Below are 18,210 nucleotides of genomic sequence, written 5' to 3'. Positions count from 1 at the left end.
ATGAGAGGCAGAAGCCTACACAGTGTCCTCACCAACTGTGCCACAACACCCCCCCCCATGATGATTTCAAGGGACTATACAAGGGAAAATGATGTTTAAAGTGTGGGACTTCTAAGAGTATGTCAGGTGCTGTTTACCATCAGCACAGGATGTTCAGTGCCTTCATGTAAAAGCATGGGGTCTGTCACAATGATCAGAAGCGCCCATACCACAGGAATAAAATACCTGAAATGAGCAGCAGCAGCGTGTGTGTGTGTGTGTGTGTGTGTGTGTGTGTGTGTGTGTGTGTGTGTGTTGGTGGGGTAGGGGTGCCCGAGGGGCTCAGACCTCACCCCTGGCTGGAGCCCCAGTGACTGACAAAGCTTGTTCCAAAATTAACCTTACTGCCTCTTCAGCCTCTCCCTGGTACAGCACCCCAAAATTCTCTCAACCTCAGAGATGGTTTTTCTTTGTACTGTCACTGCATCTGAAGCAAACTCCCAGTGAAAACCTGACCACCCCTGCAGGGATGATACCCCTTGGGCCACAGCCAACTGTAATTATTGCGGATCAGTTCCCTGTGCTAGGTTTGGAGAGCGTGCAAACAGCTGCAGGTGTTTGATTAAGGGCGGTAACTGGGAGATGAGGAAACAGGAATGGAAACCAGTGTTGGTGTTTACAAGGCCTCCAGCTCCTGGGCATTGCCAGGGGTGGGTGGGTGAGGGCACTGTGTCCTGTCACCTCACACATGCAGGCTGCCTTTGGTGTAGGTTCTTAGCCAGCGTCTCAGAAGGCTCTATGGTCTCAGAAGTCCTGAGTCAGACTCACTGCATTTCTGATTGCCAGGAAGCTGGAAATGGGAGTGCAGCCAGGACTTGAACTCGGACACTCTGGACATGCCAGGTGGCACCGAGGCCACTTAGACCACCCTTCTCCAGAAGGGCCGTTTAATTGAATGCAAACCTAATTCAGCTTTATACTGCTTAAATCAGATGTATGCAGAAGAACCAAAGGTGTAGGACTTGGTCGAGGGAGGGTTTTTTGTTTGTTTTTTTTTTCTTTAAAGGAAAGCAGCTCTTTGTAGAAAAAGCATTTCAAGTATTGGTGTTTGACATGAGGCAAGTTAGTTAGCCTCTCTAACACTTACCACCGGAATGGAACTAGTTCTGTTCTCAGGGTTAGGTCCAATTCTCATACTCCCTGGAGCTGACAGCCATGATTTGTGGTCCTGTCCATTTTTCCCAGCTCTCCTTGCTTCCTCATTTACACACACTGTCTCCTCGGTAGTGTAACCAGTTAGCAGAGAACAGGCATCCAGTCATCTCCATTTGGTTTTGGACTGGGGAAGTGAGGCTTATCAGGAGAGGAGAGAGAGAGAGAGAGAGAGAGACCCTTATCCTAGAATTAATTTAAAATTAAATGGGAAAATAATGTCCTTGAGAATATCTGCAAATATTATGAGAAAATACCCATATGACTTTCCTTCCCCTCCAGTTGCTATTAACAAAGAAAAAAGAAAACAAAAACTACAGTTTCTTTTAATTTTTTGAAAAGCTCCTGATGTTACAGAACTGCGATTATTAATTACTCTTAACTTTTCTGTGACAAGCAAAATAGTTCATAAGCCAAGAAAAAAAAAAAAACATGGGGAGAAATTTATAAAACTAAATATGGATCTCAGAATCAATAGCTGAGCTGGAAAGGAATTATAATTTAAAAAGTCAAGAGTAGATGACAGAGTATTGTAGAAACTAAAAATTTATGAACTGATTAAATTCTGGAAGTGCTGCATGTTAGAAACTACACAGATGGATCATGGGTGGTGAGCAGTAGAGGGTTCTGGGTGAACGTAGCTGTCCCCCAGGCTGCCCATCTCTGAAGAAAGCCCGATGTTGACTAGGTATTGAGCCAGGCCAGTGCTGACTGCACATCCAATGATGATGGCCTGCCTATCAGCAGTGCTTCTACCAGGTTTGTGGTTTTGATCTGCTGTCCAGACATCCTACAGATCTCATAGATCTCATCCTTATTCTCGATCATGCAGCCGATCAAACTGTTTGGAATGGTGAGTTCATGAGAAGTAGTCTGAGCAGATGGCATCCAGTCCTGCCCAGTAGTACTTCATCTCCAGACAGCTGGGTTCCACACCACTGAATCCGGTGTTGCCATATGACATGGGGAAATGATCCCGTTGCATTGTCAGCTGTTACAACATGGTCAAGTCTGGCTGCTTAATATAGCGCGCCATCTGGGAGTGGCATGGGCCTGACCACCTACAAAGGTGACCAGAGAAATGCATCGTTGGGATCTGCTTGGATCCATTCGCACTGTTTTGGGGAAGACTCCCACATGACCACATGGATCTGTGTGATGCACTCCATGATGGACTGTGGGGTGCCAGCAGTAGTGATGGCCTGAGTTCTTCCTGAACTTCTGGCTGGTAGCAAACAGCTGGCTGTTCTTGACCTCGGGGTCCTTGCTACTCACCAGGGCCTTAGGAGAGGTCTTGGAGGTCTTGGAATGATATCTTCTCCTCCTTGCACCTGAGCCCCTGCCTATTCTCACATTTCCTTGATCTTGCAACCACCTTTTCCACTGAGGGAACCACACTGGCTGTAGGAACCACCAATCTCAGGGTCACCTGAGGCCTGTTGGACGCTGCTTTTGGTCCTAGAGCTGCTAATATCCTCTTTTCGTTTGCTGGTGATCATAGAAAAGGCTTTGAAGATGAGATCGGTGGGTCCAGCTCAAGTGATCACTTACTCAGAACAGTTCCCTCTGAGATGTTGGCTAGTAGCACCGTGACTAACAGATTACCCTTCCTTTCTGATGCTTCTGTCCACTTCCTTGCCGAAAGGTGAGAGTGACATTTAATCTGCCTTTGATCACACCAGTGCCCATGTCGAGCAGTGTTCTTGGAAGCTGGACTTTGGTCAGTCTGTGGTCACTGGTGTGCATGAAAGGCAAAATTTACTGCCACAAGGCCACTGAGGGGTGAAGCAACAGGCAGCAAAGGAAAGGGCAGGAAGCCAGGGGCCTGAGGAGTGGCGAAACACCAGGGGCAGTTAAGGGAGGGGGAGGATGGTGGACAGAGACCTCCGTGGCAGGTAGGTGGGATGGAGCTCTGGCTGCTGGCTCTGCTGGTATGGCCCAACTGATTTTCTAATCATGGATATCAAAAAATTGGGGTGTGCACATGGTAAGATTTGAATTTGCAAGCTTAACATTGTTTACTAACAAAATGGCATTTCTTTGCCTAATAATCCTGGTCAGATAGGAATTGTTAAGCAAATTGACAGTATGTAAGCAAACCATGTGACTACCTCTGATATGGTCCTCATTTCCTGGCGGAGACCAGCTCCGGTTGACTTGAGAGCTTGCAAAGGATGCGTGGATCAGTGAAAAAGACAAGGAGATGTGGACCACTATGGCATGATACAATGGACAACTCAGAAAAGCTGCCTTCTTTATCTATACAGAAATCATCACAAGCTTTTGCACAACATCCGCTTGTTTCATTTTTACTTCAGTATTAAATGATTACAAAAACAATCCTAAAAAAATTATTGTTATTTTACCTTAGAGAAAATATTTTCAGCAAGCTATCGCTCATTCAAACCTGCAGTGACCTGACTGAAGCCAGAACTCCATGGTTGGCAGCACATGCAGTTACATAGTAACAAGTGGTTTACTTATATACAAAATCAGTTTTCACTAAATCTAAACTAATATTACTTCAAATACCAAGAATACGAGATTAAAAGGAAAGCCTATGAATGAGAGAAATCTATAAAGGTATATATCATATTCTTTACTAAATCTTATAATCAGTCATGCTAATTACCATCACCTTCACCTAGTATTGATTCAATTGTTTTTTTGTTCTTTTGTTAAAGGGCAGTGAAAAGGATCAAGGCAACTCAGCCTCTCTACAGAGAGCCTTTACAAGAAACTTCTTTATCTTTTAAAAACTGTTTTCTTTCCCTAAATATAAGTGCCAATATAAGGTAGAAGTTTTAAGTCACTTTTCTTTGGTGGGGGGAGAGGGGTTCAGATTTGTCTCCCTTTAGCAGATGCTGCGTTTACTCTCTGCATTCCGTGGTGAAAAACCAAAATGCATCATTTCGTGTGTTGTAACAGTTCAAGGCTGCTTGGTAAACAAACTCTTTGTACCTCCATGATTGCCATTTGTTCCAAGATATTATCAAGGCATTTCTTAAGGAAAACATTACTTATATTAGAACAAGCTCCAGGTCAAAGGTGGGCAACTTAACAGGATGTTTGGGGACAATGTGGGCTCAGTTGTACTATTGAATGCTTTAGCTGTGTGTCATTTCCTTACGTTGCTGAAGATGCTTTTACCATAACATGATTGATTAGTTTGAGGTGTTATACCAGATACAGGAATCATTTCACATTTGAGAAAAACAACGCTCTTAGGAGAATTCTATGAAACATCAGAGGTATTCGAGTGTCCATACATTGGGGTGAGGCAGCAATGAGATGATTAGAGACATTCTGCCGGGCCTTGCCACGCAGCCAGAAAACTCACAGCCTTGCTAACCGAGGAGCTGTGCTCTTCACACCCTCGCTCCATCTGTCCCAACTGCATGGCTTCCTGCAATTTCCTGTCTTTCATTTTGAGGCACACAGTTTCTCTTACATTCTGTGACATGCTCACCTAGTCTAGCAAACATGGGAAACACAGGTACCAGCCCGGTTTCCCATATGGAACTCAACATTAGAATCACATCCTGCTTGTTCTTTGCTTGGTGACATTGGGATTTCCTGAATCCCTGTGTCAGCCTGTTTTCAAAGAGCAGCAGAAATGCTACAGCTTCCTTTGTCAAAAAAAAAAAAAAAGGCAGGAGTTCAGCATGCCATGTGATGGGAGCCTTCCCCTACACACACCCATGCTGGCAAGCCTTGTGTGTAAGCAATGGTGCTGGGAACAGCCCTTGGCACGAGCTACACAACAGGTGCTTCTTGCTGATTATTGAGAAAAGTGAGCATCCAGACCACACAGAACATACTCGGTGAGTGTTTCATAATATCAAGCACAGGGTTTAAGAGTCTGACTTACTACTTTTGGCTCAACTGAATGGTCATAAGAAAGTAATCTGTCACAGAGGCAGACAAAATACCTTCTGCCTTCAGATGGCAACAGGATGCTGGCAGCTTGAGATAGTTATCTATTCGTTTAAAAAAATACATAAATATATCTGGCAGAGAAAGCCTAGCAATATATTTGAAAAAAGAGGCTTTTATAAAGGGACAAAATGATTTGCTATAGAATTTTCTTGTATAATTTTCTTATTTTTCAATAGCAAAAGAAAGATAGCAATGGTGATCTGTTGAAATGAATTTGAGGGAAAAAGCCCAAAGCAGTCAGCTTTCTCTTGCCCTCAGCCCCAACTGGCATACCATTTAGGGGGATGAACTTGGATCTTAATCTCAAGCTAAACATGTAACCACGTCAAGCCAAGATCATTGTATCTTCTGTTGGCTTGACTATTTCTTTGTTCCTTTTGTTTATGTTTTTCCCTTACCAAAAGCTTCCCAACCTTTCCTGTTACAGGACTATAGCTGGACGGACATCCGCTGCCCCTTTGAAAAACGGAGAGACGCAGCGTGCGTGTTTTGGGACAATGTGGTGTACATTCTGGGAGGCTCTCAGCTTTTCCCCATAAAGCGAATGGACTGCTACAACGTGGTCAAGGACAGCTGGTATTCCAAACTTGGACCTCCAACCCCGCGAGACAGCCTGGCTGCCTGTGCCGCAGAAGGCAAGATTTACACGTCAGGAGGTTCCGAAGTAGGTAAGGACTTGCCATGTTCGTTCAGTTCAGGCAAAACATTTAAAAGAGAAACATTGTAGATGATGTATTTAAATAGGCATCCGTGTTGTTTGTAAGGATACTTTCATGTCTGTCACATTTCAGAGCCTAAATATTTACCTTATTCCTTTATAAATTGTTAATTAACAAAGATTTCAGCTCCCTAGATTACACTCTCTGTTAGTTTTGTTCAGCACGATGAAGTTGACACCATCTAAATTTTATCTCTTGGTTATTTTTTGGGATATGTGACATCCATAAGAATGATCTTGAGTTGCTTTGTAGTTTTTGAAAACCTGAATATTTCTAATAGATTACCTCAACATTTCTATTTATTTGTTTGAGAGGCCAAGGGACTGGTAAAAAAAATATTCCCTTCCACTGATGCAATCCCCAAACACCCACAGGGGCTGCCACCTGAGGCAGAGGCGGGAAACTGGAGCCAGGAAATCTTTCCTGGTCTCCCCTGTGGATGACAGGGACCCAGTCCCTTGTGCCATCACCCCTGCCTCCAACATTGCATTAGAAGGAAGCCAAGTCAAGAGCCAGAGCCTCAAAGTATCCCAGACCCTTCAGGGTAATGGGTGTCCAAACCACCAGGCCACATGCCCCACACCTAGGGGTTTCATCTAATGACTGACCAGGTCAGAGTGTGGGTATAAAAACTTTTCTCACTGGTTAATAGTTTGTTAGTGTCTACTACTGATTTTTTTCCTGAATAAAATAATTTTCTAAATGAATATCCTTATACATATTGTGTGTATGTGTGTGTCATAGTCTTATAAGAGGATCCAAGCTATGCAGTTCTCTGGTCATTTTTGTAGGTGGCCATTGTCATAAAAATTTTTTTTAATTTATTTTACTTGAAAGTCACAATGACAGAAAGAGGAAGAGAGAGATCTTCCATCTGCTGGCTCACTACCCAAATGGCCACCATTGCCAGATCTGAGCTGGACTAAAGCCAGGAGCTAAGAGCTTCTTTGGGGTCTCCCACATGGGTGCAGGGTCCCAAGGCCTTTGGCAATGGTCTGCGGCTTTCCCAGGCCACCAGCAGGTAGCTGAATATAAATTTGGCACATGTATGGGATGCTGACACCATAGTTTGAGGATTAGCTCACTGTGCCACCATACTGGTCCCTGATGCCATTGTTTTAATTATTTTAAATTAGACTAGAAAGGAGAGAAACAGTAAAGTTCTAACGTCTTTTTGCTCAGGAAGGAGGAAACACTCTCAATCTTTAGTAATATAATTTCTAAAAATTCTGCTACAATGTGAAGAAGTTGAAAAACATAAAGAACATAAAAGTTACATCCTTACTCTCAAAATATATAATCAGAATACAACAGAAGGACCGGGCGCGGTGGCCTAGCGGCTGAAGTCCTCACCTTGAACGCCCCGGGATCCCATATGGGAGCCAGTTCTAATCCCGGCAGCTCCTCTTCCCATCCAGCTCCCTGCTTGTGGCCTGGGAAAGCAGTCAAGGATGGCCCAAAGCCTTGGGACCCTGCACCATGTGGGATACCCAGAAGAAGTTCCTGGATCTTGGCTTTAGATCAGCATAGCATTGGCCGTTGCGCTCACTTAGGGAGTGAATCATCGGACAGAAGATCTTCCTCTCTGTCTCTCCTCCTCTCTGAATATCTGACTTTGCAATAAAAATAAAATAAATTTTTTAAAAAAAGAATACAACAGAAACCTTGGCCAGTATTGCAGCACATCACTGCCTGTGACGCCTGTGGCCTAAGGACTTGGGCTCCTGCCACCCACATGGGAGATGAGGATAGAGGTCCTCACTCCTGGCTTTAGCCTGGCCTAGAACCTGGCTACTATGGCCTTTTGGGGAGTGGACCAGCTGATAAGAGATCCATTCTCATCCTCCCTCTTCACCAGCTCTGTGTCATTCTGTCTTTACTCCTTTTAGATAAATGCACACACACTTCATTGATGTCTTTTCAATGTAGACAGAATGGACCAAGAAGCAGGCATTGTGGTGTGGTAGTTTAAGCTTCCCCTTGCAATGCCCACATCCTGTATTGGGCTGCTTGGGACCAGCTCCTGCCTCTGCTTCCATTCCAGCTTTCTGCTATTGTAGACCCTGCAGTTCAGCCAGTCACAGCTCGAGAACAAGATTCCTTTCCACACAAGGCAGAGACACAGATGGAGTCTCTGGTGCCTGGAGAGTAAACTAGTGGATGGAAAATCTATCTGTCCTTCTGTCTGTCTCCCTCACTTTCCCTGTCCTTCTCTTCCTCCTTCCCTCCCTCCCTCTACTTTCAACTAAACCCTAGATAAATAAATAAGCTTTGAAAAATAGGCTTCCAGGCTTATTGTCACAATCACTAAGAGTAGTCATAGAGTCAAGTCTTGGCAGTGGTGCCATGGTATTATGAAATAAGAAGTAAAGCTTAGAATACTATCAGATTGTGGTTTTCCTATTTTAAGGTAGAAATTTAACATCTGTGTTTATCCACTCTATTCATATTTGTAGTGTTGGGCTTGACAAATCATGTGATGCTTCTTAATGTTTCTGTTTGAAATCACGGCAATTTCTTTTTTTTTAACATTTAATGACCCATAAATAAGTTTTTTCAACAGAACCTTTTTTTTATGTTTTCCAAGATGTAAACAAAGCTTATTAGTTTTGTCTGTTCCTCCCTATATGTGGATAGTGGTGTTGGTAGAGTAGAAACACGACCCCAACTTTCTCCTTCTCCTAAAAGGATTTGAGGGGCTGGCATGTGGTACAGAAGATAACTCCTTCACCGCAGTGCTGGCATCCTCTCAGGGCACCGGTTCAAGTCTGGGATACTCCACTTCTGACCCAGCTTCCTGCTAGTGCGCTGGGAAAAGCAGCAGAGGATGGCCCAAGTCCTTGGCCCCTGCACTCACTTGGAAGACCAGGAGGAAACTCCTGGCTCCTGGCTTTGGCCAGGCTGTTAACACCATTTGGGGAGTAAACCAGTGGGTGTTAGATATCTCTTTTTCACTCTCTGTAGCTCTTTAAATAAACATAATTTTTATAATAGCACTCAAGTATACAATCAGTTCGCTCCAAACCTGCACATACCCAACACTAAGTGTGATGAGACTTCTTTCCTTTATAGGAAACTCAGCTCTGTACCTGTTTGAGTGCTATGATACACGAACAGAAAGCTGGCATACCAAGCCCAGCATGCTGACCCAACGCTGCAGCCATGGGATGGTGGAAGCCAACGGCCTCATCTATGTGTGTGGGGGCAGCTTAGGGAACAACGTCTCTGGGCGAGTTCTGAATTCCTGCGAAGTCTATGACCCTGCCACCGAAACGTGCGTGTTCATTCAGATCTCTTATTTCAGTTATTCTGTATGACATATTATAGAAAGATCTCAACAGAATGAGATGGCATCAACTGGGAAGCAAATAACTTATTAAAAAGGCGAGGCCTGGCATGATAGCCTTGTAGCTAAATCCTTGCCTTGCATGTGCCATTATCCTATAAGGGTGCCAGTTCGTGTCCTGGCTACTCCATTTATTATCCAGCTCCCTGCTTGTGACCTGGGAAAACAGTCAAGAATGGCCTAACCATGTGGGAGACCCAGAAGAAGCTCCTGGCTCCTGCCTGCTGGCTTTAGATTAACCCAGCTCTGGCCATTGTGGGCATTTGAAGGATGAACCAACAGAAGATCTTTCTCTCTTCTGTAGATCTGCCTTTCCAATAAAAATAAATAGTAAAAAAAGAAAGGAAGGAAGGAAGAAATAAAAGAAAAAAAAGAAAGAAATAGGCAAATGCTGGATGAGCATTTGTCATGGCACTAGGATGCAGCTTGGAATCCGTGGAATCCGTGTATGGGAATTCCACATGCCTTTGCAGTGCCTGGTGTGCCCTGCCTCCTCTGCTTTTGACTCGCTGCCCTGCTAATGCACACCACACCACATTGACTTCCCCTGTAGCACACCGCTTGAGGCAGCAGATGGTGGGTTCCTATGGGAGACCCTGATGGATGTCCAGGCTCCGGGCTTCAGCCTAACCCAGGCTTGGCTGCTGCAGACATTTAAAGACTGAATAGAAGATGGAAGATACCTTTTACTGGCCTTTCCCAGTGAAAGATGTAAAAAGGCAAAACGCTGGAAGAAAGATAGGACTAGCCAGTTTTCAGATCTTGTATTTAATGATGGAACCTATCCACTGTATCCGAAGGAAGTGAGCTAACCATTGAATAACAGGGATGGTAGTAAGCAGTTACATTCAAGCTGTTTAGTAAATACAACGGGTACTGCCCTAATGTTTCCTTTTGCTGATAAGAAAAGTCACATGCTCCTATGTCTGTATTGTTCATTGTCCCAAAACAAGTCATTAGATAAATATGTTCAACTTGAGTGTTATGCCAGAGTTGCTGTAAGACTCTTCAAGGTTTATATTATTTAAGAAATATGATGCCATCTGTTGCTTTTTTAATTAAGAGACAGAAGTTTATGAACTCTGACTACTTATGTACATTTTCCTGTTTGAACTTCCTCTTTCTCTTTAAAGGACATAGAATTCCCTTCTTAAATAACAGTGTACTTTACGCCATGGGGGAGGCTGGAGTTGAGAAAGGATTCCCGCCTGGCTTTGGCCTGGCATAGGCAGCCCTGACAGTTGCGGGCATTTGGGGAATGAACTAACAGAAGATCTCCGTTTTTCTGCCTTTCAAATAAAATGGGGAGGAAATTCTTTTTTCATGTTTTTAGTGAATTAGTCTGCTTCTCAGAAGTAAAATTTTAAAAAATACTTGGTGTCTGGGCCTGGCGCAGTGGCCTAGTGGCTAAAGTATTCACCTTGCCCGTGCCGGGAACCCATATGAGCACTGGTTCTAATCCCAGCAGCCCCGCTTCCCACCTGGCTCCCTGCTTGTGGCCTGGGAAGGCAGTAGAGGACGGCCCAAAGCTTTGGGACCCTGCACCCACATGGAAGACCTGGAAGAGGCTCCAGGCTCCTGGCTTCGGATCAGTGCAACTCTGGTTGTTGCAGCCACTTAGGGAGTGAATCAGCAGATGGAGGATCCTCCTCTCTTTCTTTCCTCCTCTCTGTACATCTCACTTTCCAATTAGAAAAAAAAATCATGTCCATTTTTAATGGACATGTGAATGTCAAATGCTACTAATTTACTATAGCCTGAGCTCCATTCTGTTTGTGTTTTCCTTACACTTAAACATAAATACTGCATGTGACAAATTCATATTCTCTGTCTTCCCCTTCTTTTATGTTGCCATCTTAAAGCTTATTTTAAGCAAAAACAAATTATTTTCTCCCAAACACAGGTTAATAGTAGTTACTATTTCTTTTCTCCCATTGATGTTGAAAATAATAAAATCCCTACTAACTGACCCCACGAATAAATCACCCATATAATCTCTGTTAGTGTTCTAGCCTTGAAGACATTTTGTGTGGCCAGATGGATATGCACCTGTGGCAGCCACACTTAGGTGCAGTTGGGAGCGGAGACCTTGTCTGCAGGTGCACAAGTCCTTTCCCTGCCTGGGAACGCTACACTAATAACGGCATGTTTTTTTCAGATGGACAGAGCTGTGTCCAATGATTGAGGCCAGGAAGAACCACGGGCTGGTTTTTGTCAAAGACAAGATATTTGCTGTGGGCGGTCAGAACGGCTTAGGTACGTACGCTAATTCACTGTTCCACTCTCTGGTGCATTCACGGGCCCCTCCTAAAATGACTGAAATAGCTATTAAAAGCTGGATGCAGGCACATGCCATTGGTCACATATGTATCCTCTCATCTCCAAGAACTAGCATGTCAGCATTTCATGAAACATAGCAGGGTGTTAAACTTGCCCCGTCTCTGAGTACCACCAGATGCCCTGGGGATGGCTTCACACCAGCCTCCCAACTATCGAGCAATACACATCTGGACTATAAGAACTTTTTTTTTAAACATATTTTATTTTGTTTTATGGTATAGTTCCATAGGCTCTGGGGTTGCCTGTGCCCTTCCCCAAGGTCCCTCCCCTCCTTCTTCATTAATTTCCTCTCTAGCTTTACAATGGATGGCCTTCATGAAGCCGTGTTGTTCTAGTGTTTCCCAACAATGTAGGCATGGACACTGTCAAGGAGTCCATCATCTTACTGTTAGGATGTGTTCAATTCTTTCACTGGGAGTCCATCTCTGGTCTGCACGCATAGAGATATACAGCACTTTGTCTCCATATCTGAACGTCTCAGTCCCCACTACACTTCCGTCCTATATCCTCTAACTTACAGAACCAGTGAGCACAGTCCACAACAGGGTGAAAATAAGTTTTCATCAACATGAAGTTAACAACCATGCTACAAAAATAAAAATGCATCACAAGAGTGGTGAAACTGGGAATCAGAAACCTTCTTGTAGGAATAGATGCCAGTGCATGACCCTTGTGGGGCTGCAGGAATTACACTTTAAAACTAGAGTGTCGTTACTCACGCGATGTGGCAAAACAGTGTTGAAATGGACATTTACAATCTCAAGTGTTTACAAGAATCCATCTCTTACGGATGATCAATTAATGAATCACAAGAACTTATTGGGAGAGATACAGATAACTATGAAGTGTTAAAAGATAAGATTAACAGCAAAAATAATTAGATTTAACTCTACAAAACTGCACATTGAAGCAAGCAAGAGCCATTGCAAAGAATGAACCAACAACCCTAGCCATATTAAAAAAAACTTCTTAAGCTTGTTATCAGCACCACGCTCTAACCAACTGAGCTAACCAGCCACAATTAAACTTGTTAAGTAGAAACTTTAAAGATTCACATCCAAGTTGCAAATGACAAAGCATTTAATTATTTTTTGAGTAGAGAATGAAAATTTAAAAATATTGATTTTTAATGACAAAATTGGACCTTTTTTATTTTTTGAATAATGATGAGCTACAGAACCTGCTTGTTTTAAATTCTTGGGGATCTGAAATGAATCTAGAGATATTCTCAAACTGCATTTTAATCAGTAGGTTTAAGCTCTTCTGAAGTGTTAAAAACTCTACCTTCCTTCTATATCCCTATTTTTCCATGAACTGCTAAAATATAGAAAGGAAAAGGATCTTTATATAATAAGCACTGAATGCTTTGCGTTTTTATTTTTTTCCAGGATAGGACATCTTTGTCAGAGGAAAAGGGCAATTTATAATACTAAAAAACTACATTTCTGTTATCGAAAATGACGGGATTGGTTGGTGCAGCAAGGTGGTATAGTAAGCAAAGCCTCAGCCTGTAGTGCTAACATCCCATATGAGCACCAGAGGGTGTCCTGGCTGCTCCACTTCTCATACAGCTCCCTGCTTGTGGCCTGGGAAAGAAGTCAAGAATGGCCCAAAGCCTTGGGACCCTGCACCCATGTGGGAGACCGAGAAAAATTTCCTGGCTCCTGCCTTAAGATCAGCCTAGCTCTGGCTATTGCAAGCATTTGGAGAGTAAACCAGCAGATGGAAGATCTCTCTTTCCCTCTCTAACTCTGACTTTCAAATAAAAACAAAATCTTGGGCCTGGCGGCGTGGACTAGCGGCTAAAGTCCTCATCTTGAACACGCCAGGATCCCATATGGGCGCCGGTTCTAATCCCAGCAGCTCCACTTCCCATCCAGCTCCGTTTGTGGCCTGGGAAAGCAGTTGAGGACGGCCCAAGGCTTTGGGACTCTGCACCCGTGTGGGAGACCTGGAGGAAGTTCCTGGCCCCTGGCTGTGGATTGGTGTAGCACTGGCCATTGTGGTCACTTGGGGTGTGAATCATTGGACAGAAGATCTTTCTCTCTTTCTCTCTGTCTCTCCTCTCTGTATATCTGACTTTCCAATAAAATAAATAAATCTTTTTAAAAAATTAAAATAAAAAAAATAAAATCTTAAAAAGAATTGAAATGGTGTATATGTATGCATATATTGTAAAATTATTCAAAAATATTCATGTTAAAGAAGTCACAGCTCTTAAGAGCTCTCCAAGACTTGCATAGATTTTCATGCTGATCTTGTTTTTTGCTGTCTTATTCTTTTCAAGGTGGTCTCGACAACGTCGAATACTACGATATTAAATTGAATGAGTGGAAGATGGTCTCCCCCATGCCCTGGAAGGGCGTGACGGTGAAGTGTGCAGCCGTCGGCTCTGTAGTTTATGTCTTGGCCGGTTTTCAAGGCGTCGGCCGGTTAGGACACATCCTCGAATACAACACCGAAACAGACAAATGGGTCGCCAACTCCAAAGTGCGTGCTTTCCCAGTCACGAGTTGCTTAATTTGTGTCGTTGATACCTGTGGCGCGAATGAAGAGACCCTTGAAACATGAGAACTGAGTGGGCCCCAAGAGTCTGCAGACACTGAGAACATGCGGTTACCCCGTGCTGTGTCCTTAGGGTTTGGTTGCAAAGTTGTGACTTGATGTTTAGTTTAAGTGAAATCCCTATAAAATTGATAGTTCTTTTATATGGATCTCCTCACCGAATTCAAAGACCATGTTTTAGCTGACCAAATAGATAAGAAGATATCTAGCAAGAAAATTGAAAAAGCTACATGTATTTGGTGGAAATACCAAATTTCTGGAATGAATTTCACATTTGTGACTATGATGACGCCAGAGTGAGGACGTGGCACACTGGCAGAGCGGTCTCGGCTTGACTGCGATTCTATTTTCATACATGATGCAAGTGCTCTGTAATTAGATCTGTCTCTTTCTGTTTTGTCAAGATCTGAGAGTATGAAATTTCATCCGAGTTGGCAACCCTGATGGAGTCCCTTAGTCTCATGTATCTTCACTTGCTTGTCTTCATTTGTTTCCTTTAGTGCCAAATGTATTCCATCTTGCAAGGAAGTCTTACAAGAATAAGTCCTACATTTGCACAGAAGTTCATGAACTATGTTTTTGGGAGGTTAACTGTGTGCCCAACCCCTTGTCAAATATATTTAATCTAATTAAATAGATACCATCATTTTAACTTGATGGTTAGCCTAGCGCCCATCATTATTTATGTCGCTGTGTTCATGCAGTGGTTCACGAAAATCTCTGCCTCTTGAGTCCTCACTGTTAAATGCCATCATAGTATGATCAACTAAGATAAGACTATTTATAGCAATTGTGTAGATCATTAGGAAAGCCTTGTACCACATCGTTTACTTTGAACTATGAATTACAAAGATACATGATCTTTCTTTTTTCCTTAGCCAGACACATCTGCTGATTGACCCAGTTGTCTGGAAAAGCTTCATAATAATTTAAAATCTGCGTATTCAATTCATTGCTTCTTTACGGTCAGTAGAGCCTTTACCACCTCAGTTAAGCATTTCTTTGTTTGCAGTGTTTTGCCCTTCTCACTATGGAATGAGCCATGTAAAGCTGTCACCCTCTATGTTTTTATCTGATAATATTAAATATTTTTTAACTTAAAATAGGTGGCTCAGTGTTACTCATTTTAACCTTTAAATACGTTAAGTGATGGTTGTTTTTTTTTTTTAATTGTAAAACAGCATTTCTATTTTACTTAGCATGATTTTCTTTGTCTTTTTTATGATACTGTTCCATAGGTTCTGGGATTTCTATCCCCCTCTCTTAGTCTACTCCCCCCTGCATTGATTTACCTTCTAGTATTTCAATGGGTATCCCACATGAACAGTCATAAGTCCATCATTCTGCTATTGAAGTGTTTCCCGACATTGTAGGCATGGACAGTGGCAGAGTCCAGCATCCTGCTGTCAGAATATATTTAGTAGTTCCACTGAGAGTGCATCTTTGGATGCAGAGACTTACTGCACTATGTCTCCACATCTGGACAAGTCAGTCTCCACTACACTTCTGTTACACATCTCCTTAAATACAGAGCCAGAAAACACAGTCCATAACAGGGAGAAAAACTGGAAATTTATATCAACCTGAAGTTAAACAACATGCTGCAGAATGACCAGTGCATCGCCAAAGTGATGAAAATCAAAAGCCTTGTACAAACTGATGCTACTGCATGACTAGGTGGGAGTTTAATAGAGTATTCAACCCACTATCCCCCCCAAACACTTCGACAGCCACCCATCAACTTTCTGCCTCTAGATTTGCTGTTCTGAACAGCTTACTTTTAACACTTTTAATCATTGCATTCTACTGAAAAATTGTCAATATTTTTGGTGGGTAGAGTATCAATTCATTATAATATGATCACTGCATAATATGATAATCTCATGTGGAATCTACAACAACACTTTATATTTTCTACACTAACCTGTCTTTTTAGGCTGTATCAACTGAGTAGAAAACACAGTAGTAAATACAGGGTTTATATGGGCTATAATTAAGGGTTTATCTTCTTTTTCTTTAGTAATTAGTATCATAATTCCTAACTAGTGGGGTTCTTCTGCTGGGAAATACTCCACAGAATTGTGCATGTCAAGATAATGAGCACACCAAATTGACAGGCACACATTTTCTATTATGTTTTCTCCAAAAACTTCCTATCCTGTAAAATGACCCTTTTTATCAGATGTTTGAATGATATGTTAATATCATTTGAGTGATACTAGTTTGATGATACAGAGATTCAGTTTATATTTTTTGAAAACTACACTTCCAATAAGAGTTTAGCATCTTTAAAAAAAATTGTTGCTATAACAAACCAATCAGATTGTGACATGGTGGGAGTTGAGACCAACACGTGGTGTAGCACGTGGTGTAGACCAAGTGGTGTAGCAAGGTAAGGCAAATTGGCTTCAAAAGCGAATTTATTCAAGCATCTAAGGTGTTCTCCTGACTGTATCTTCCCATTCCTCTGTTTAGTTTATTCCCACCAACCATACTGAATTGCCATGAGCACCTGCTGACTATTGTTTTGCATAGCCTGCTGTCTGTTTCCCATGATATCTTCTCCAAACACATTCTAGTCTCCATCATGCACTATACTCTGTGTCTTTCCTCTAGTTTTTTGGTTCACTTTGCTCTTTCCCGTTTGAGGCATCTATCCTCAAATACCCAGTCCCTAGCCATGTATTTAAATTCAAAATGGACATTAAAAATTGGCAACAAGAGTGAACTGAGCAGCACAGTAGCCTAGTCATCACCTTGCACATGCCGGGATCCCATATGGGCGTCGGTTCTAATCCCAGCCACCCCGCTTCCCATCCAGCTCCCTGATGGTGGCCTGGGAAAGTAGTCAAAGACAGCCCAGAGCCTTGGGACTCTGCACCCAAATGGGAGACCCAGAAGAGGCTCCTGGCTCCTGGCTTTGGATCGGCGCAGCTCTGGCCATTGCGACCACTTAGGGAGTGAATCATCAGATGGAAGATCTTCCTCTCTGTCTCTACTGCTCTCTGTATATCTGTCTTTCCAATTAAAAAACAATGATAAATCTTTAAAAATAAAAGAATGAACTGAGTAATCATCACAGGATGACAGCTATTTTTCTTGGAGATCCTTAGGTGTTTTTTCTGGACTGTTTCATAATCCCCTTCACCCCCCCCCCACCACCACCAAATCTTCAACCTCCCACCCCTTGGGGGTGTAAGGTGGGCAAGTTGGGAAGATGGTGGCTGTAAGCACAGCTGCAGGGTCTCTGGGGCTCAGGCTGACAGATACAATTCACAATCCTTGAGCCTGGGGTTGTGGCACAGTTAAGCTGTCTCTTGTGATGCTGGCATCCCATGTCAGAGTGTCAGAGTCCAGGATGCTGTGCTTCTGCCCCAGCTCCCTGCTAATGCCCCTGGGAAGACACTAGAAGATGACTCAAGTACTTGGCCCCTGCCACCCATGTAGGAGACCGAAATGGGCTTCCTGGCTCCTGATTTCAACCTGACCCAGACCAAGCTTTTTGCAGCTATTTGGGGACTGGACCAGCTGATAGATTTATTTTCTGTTTTGATAGAATATTTCTGTCTCTCCCTCTCTGTCACTCTGCCTTTTGAGTAATATAAATAAATCCTTAAACATATAACCAGAGAGCTGGATGGGGAGTGAAAAGCTGGAACATGAACCGGCATCCAAATGGGATCCCAACGCTTGGAGGGGGAGGATTAGTCGATTGAGCCATTGTACCGCCTCCCCTTCATCTGTTTTTTTTTTTTTTTTTTTTAACTTTCATAGCCAGTTACAACGGAAGAGAACAACCTGGTCCCTCCAGCTGCCACTAACCTTCCTCCCGAGAATTTGCTGGAGCTATGCACTCGGCTGCCTTGCTCCCGTCTGGTTTGGGGCCTACACGTCCGCGGGAGTCGGGGATCCTGCCCGCAGCACCAAATGCAACATGTGCTCTCCCTCGTAAAGATGTTCAATCAAGCTTCTCGCCTCCGCAGGCCACGCCCAGCACGGCGGTCCCCGCTCCGTTCTTTCACCTGATTGGCTAGTCTCCACGCCTCTCATCGCGTGACACCCCCCCGCCGGGCGCGATCCGATGACGACACAGTGGCGGGGCGCCTTAGG

At 43.3% G+C, this 18,210-nt stretch overlaps 1 protein-coding gene and 1 pseudogene across 2 annotated transcripts in view; one reads left to right on the top strand and one right to left on the bottom strand.

The window, feature by feature from the left end:
- Positions 1 to 15,203, top strand: part of KLHL7 (kelch like family member 7) — a 62,877-nt gene extending 47,674 nt beyond the window's left edge. For both annotated transcript variants that reach the window (XM_040964532.1, XM_040964533.1), the window contains exons 8-11: positions 5,558 to 5,798; positions 8,922 to 9,123; positions 11,354 to 11,451; positions 13,823 to 15,203. In XM_040964532.1, coding sequence (XP_040820466.1) covers positions 5,558 to 5,798; positions 8,922 to 9,123; positions 11,354 to 11,451; positions 13,823 to 14,106 — 825 coding nt within the window. In that variant the 3' untranslated portion in view covers positions 14,107 to 15,203. The remainder of the gene's footprint in view (positions 1 to 5,557; positions 5,799 to 8,921; positions 9,124 to 11,353; positions 11,452 to 13,822) is intronic.
- LOC121145573 lies at positions 1,793 to 2,880 on the bottom strand (annotated as a pseudogene).
- Positions 15,204 to 18,210: the final 3,007 nt, after the last annotated feature.

The sequence above is a fragment of the Ochotona curzoniae genome, unplaced genomic scaffold, assembly GCF_017591425.1.
Source record: "Ochotona curzoniae isolate NIBS_2020 unplaced genomic scaffold, NIBS_Ocur_1.0 scaffold_3835, whole genome shotgun sequence".
Classification (NCBI taxonomy): Eukaryota; Metazoa; Chordata; class Mammalia; order Lagomorpha; family Ochotonidae; genus Ochotona; species Ochotona curzoniae.
Note: the sequence above shows the minus strand (reverse complement) of the source record. Positions and strands in the feature narration are given on the sequence as shown.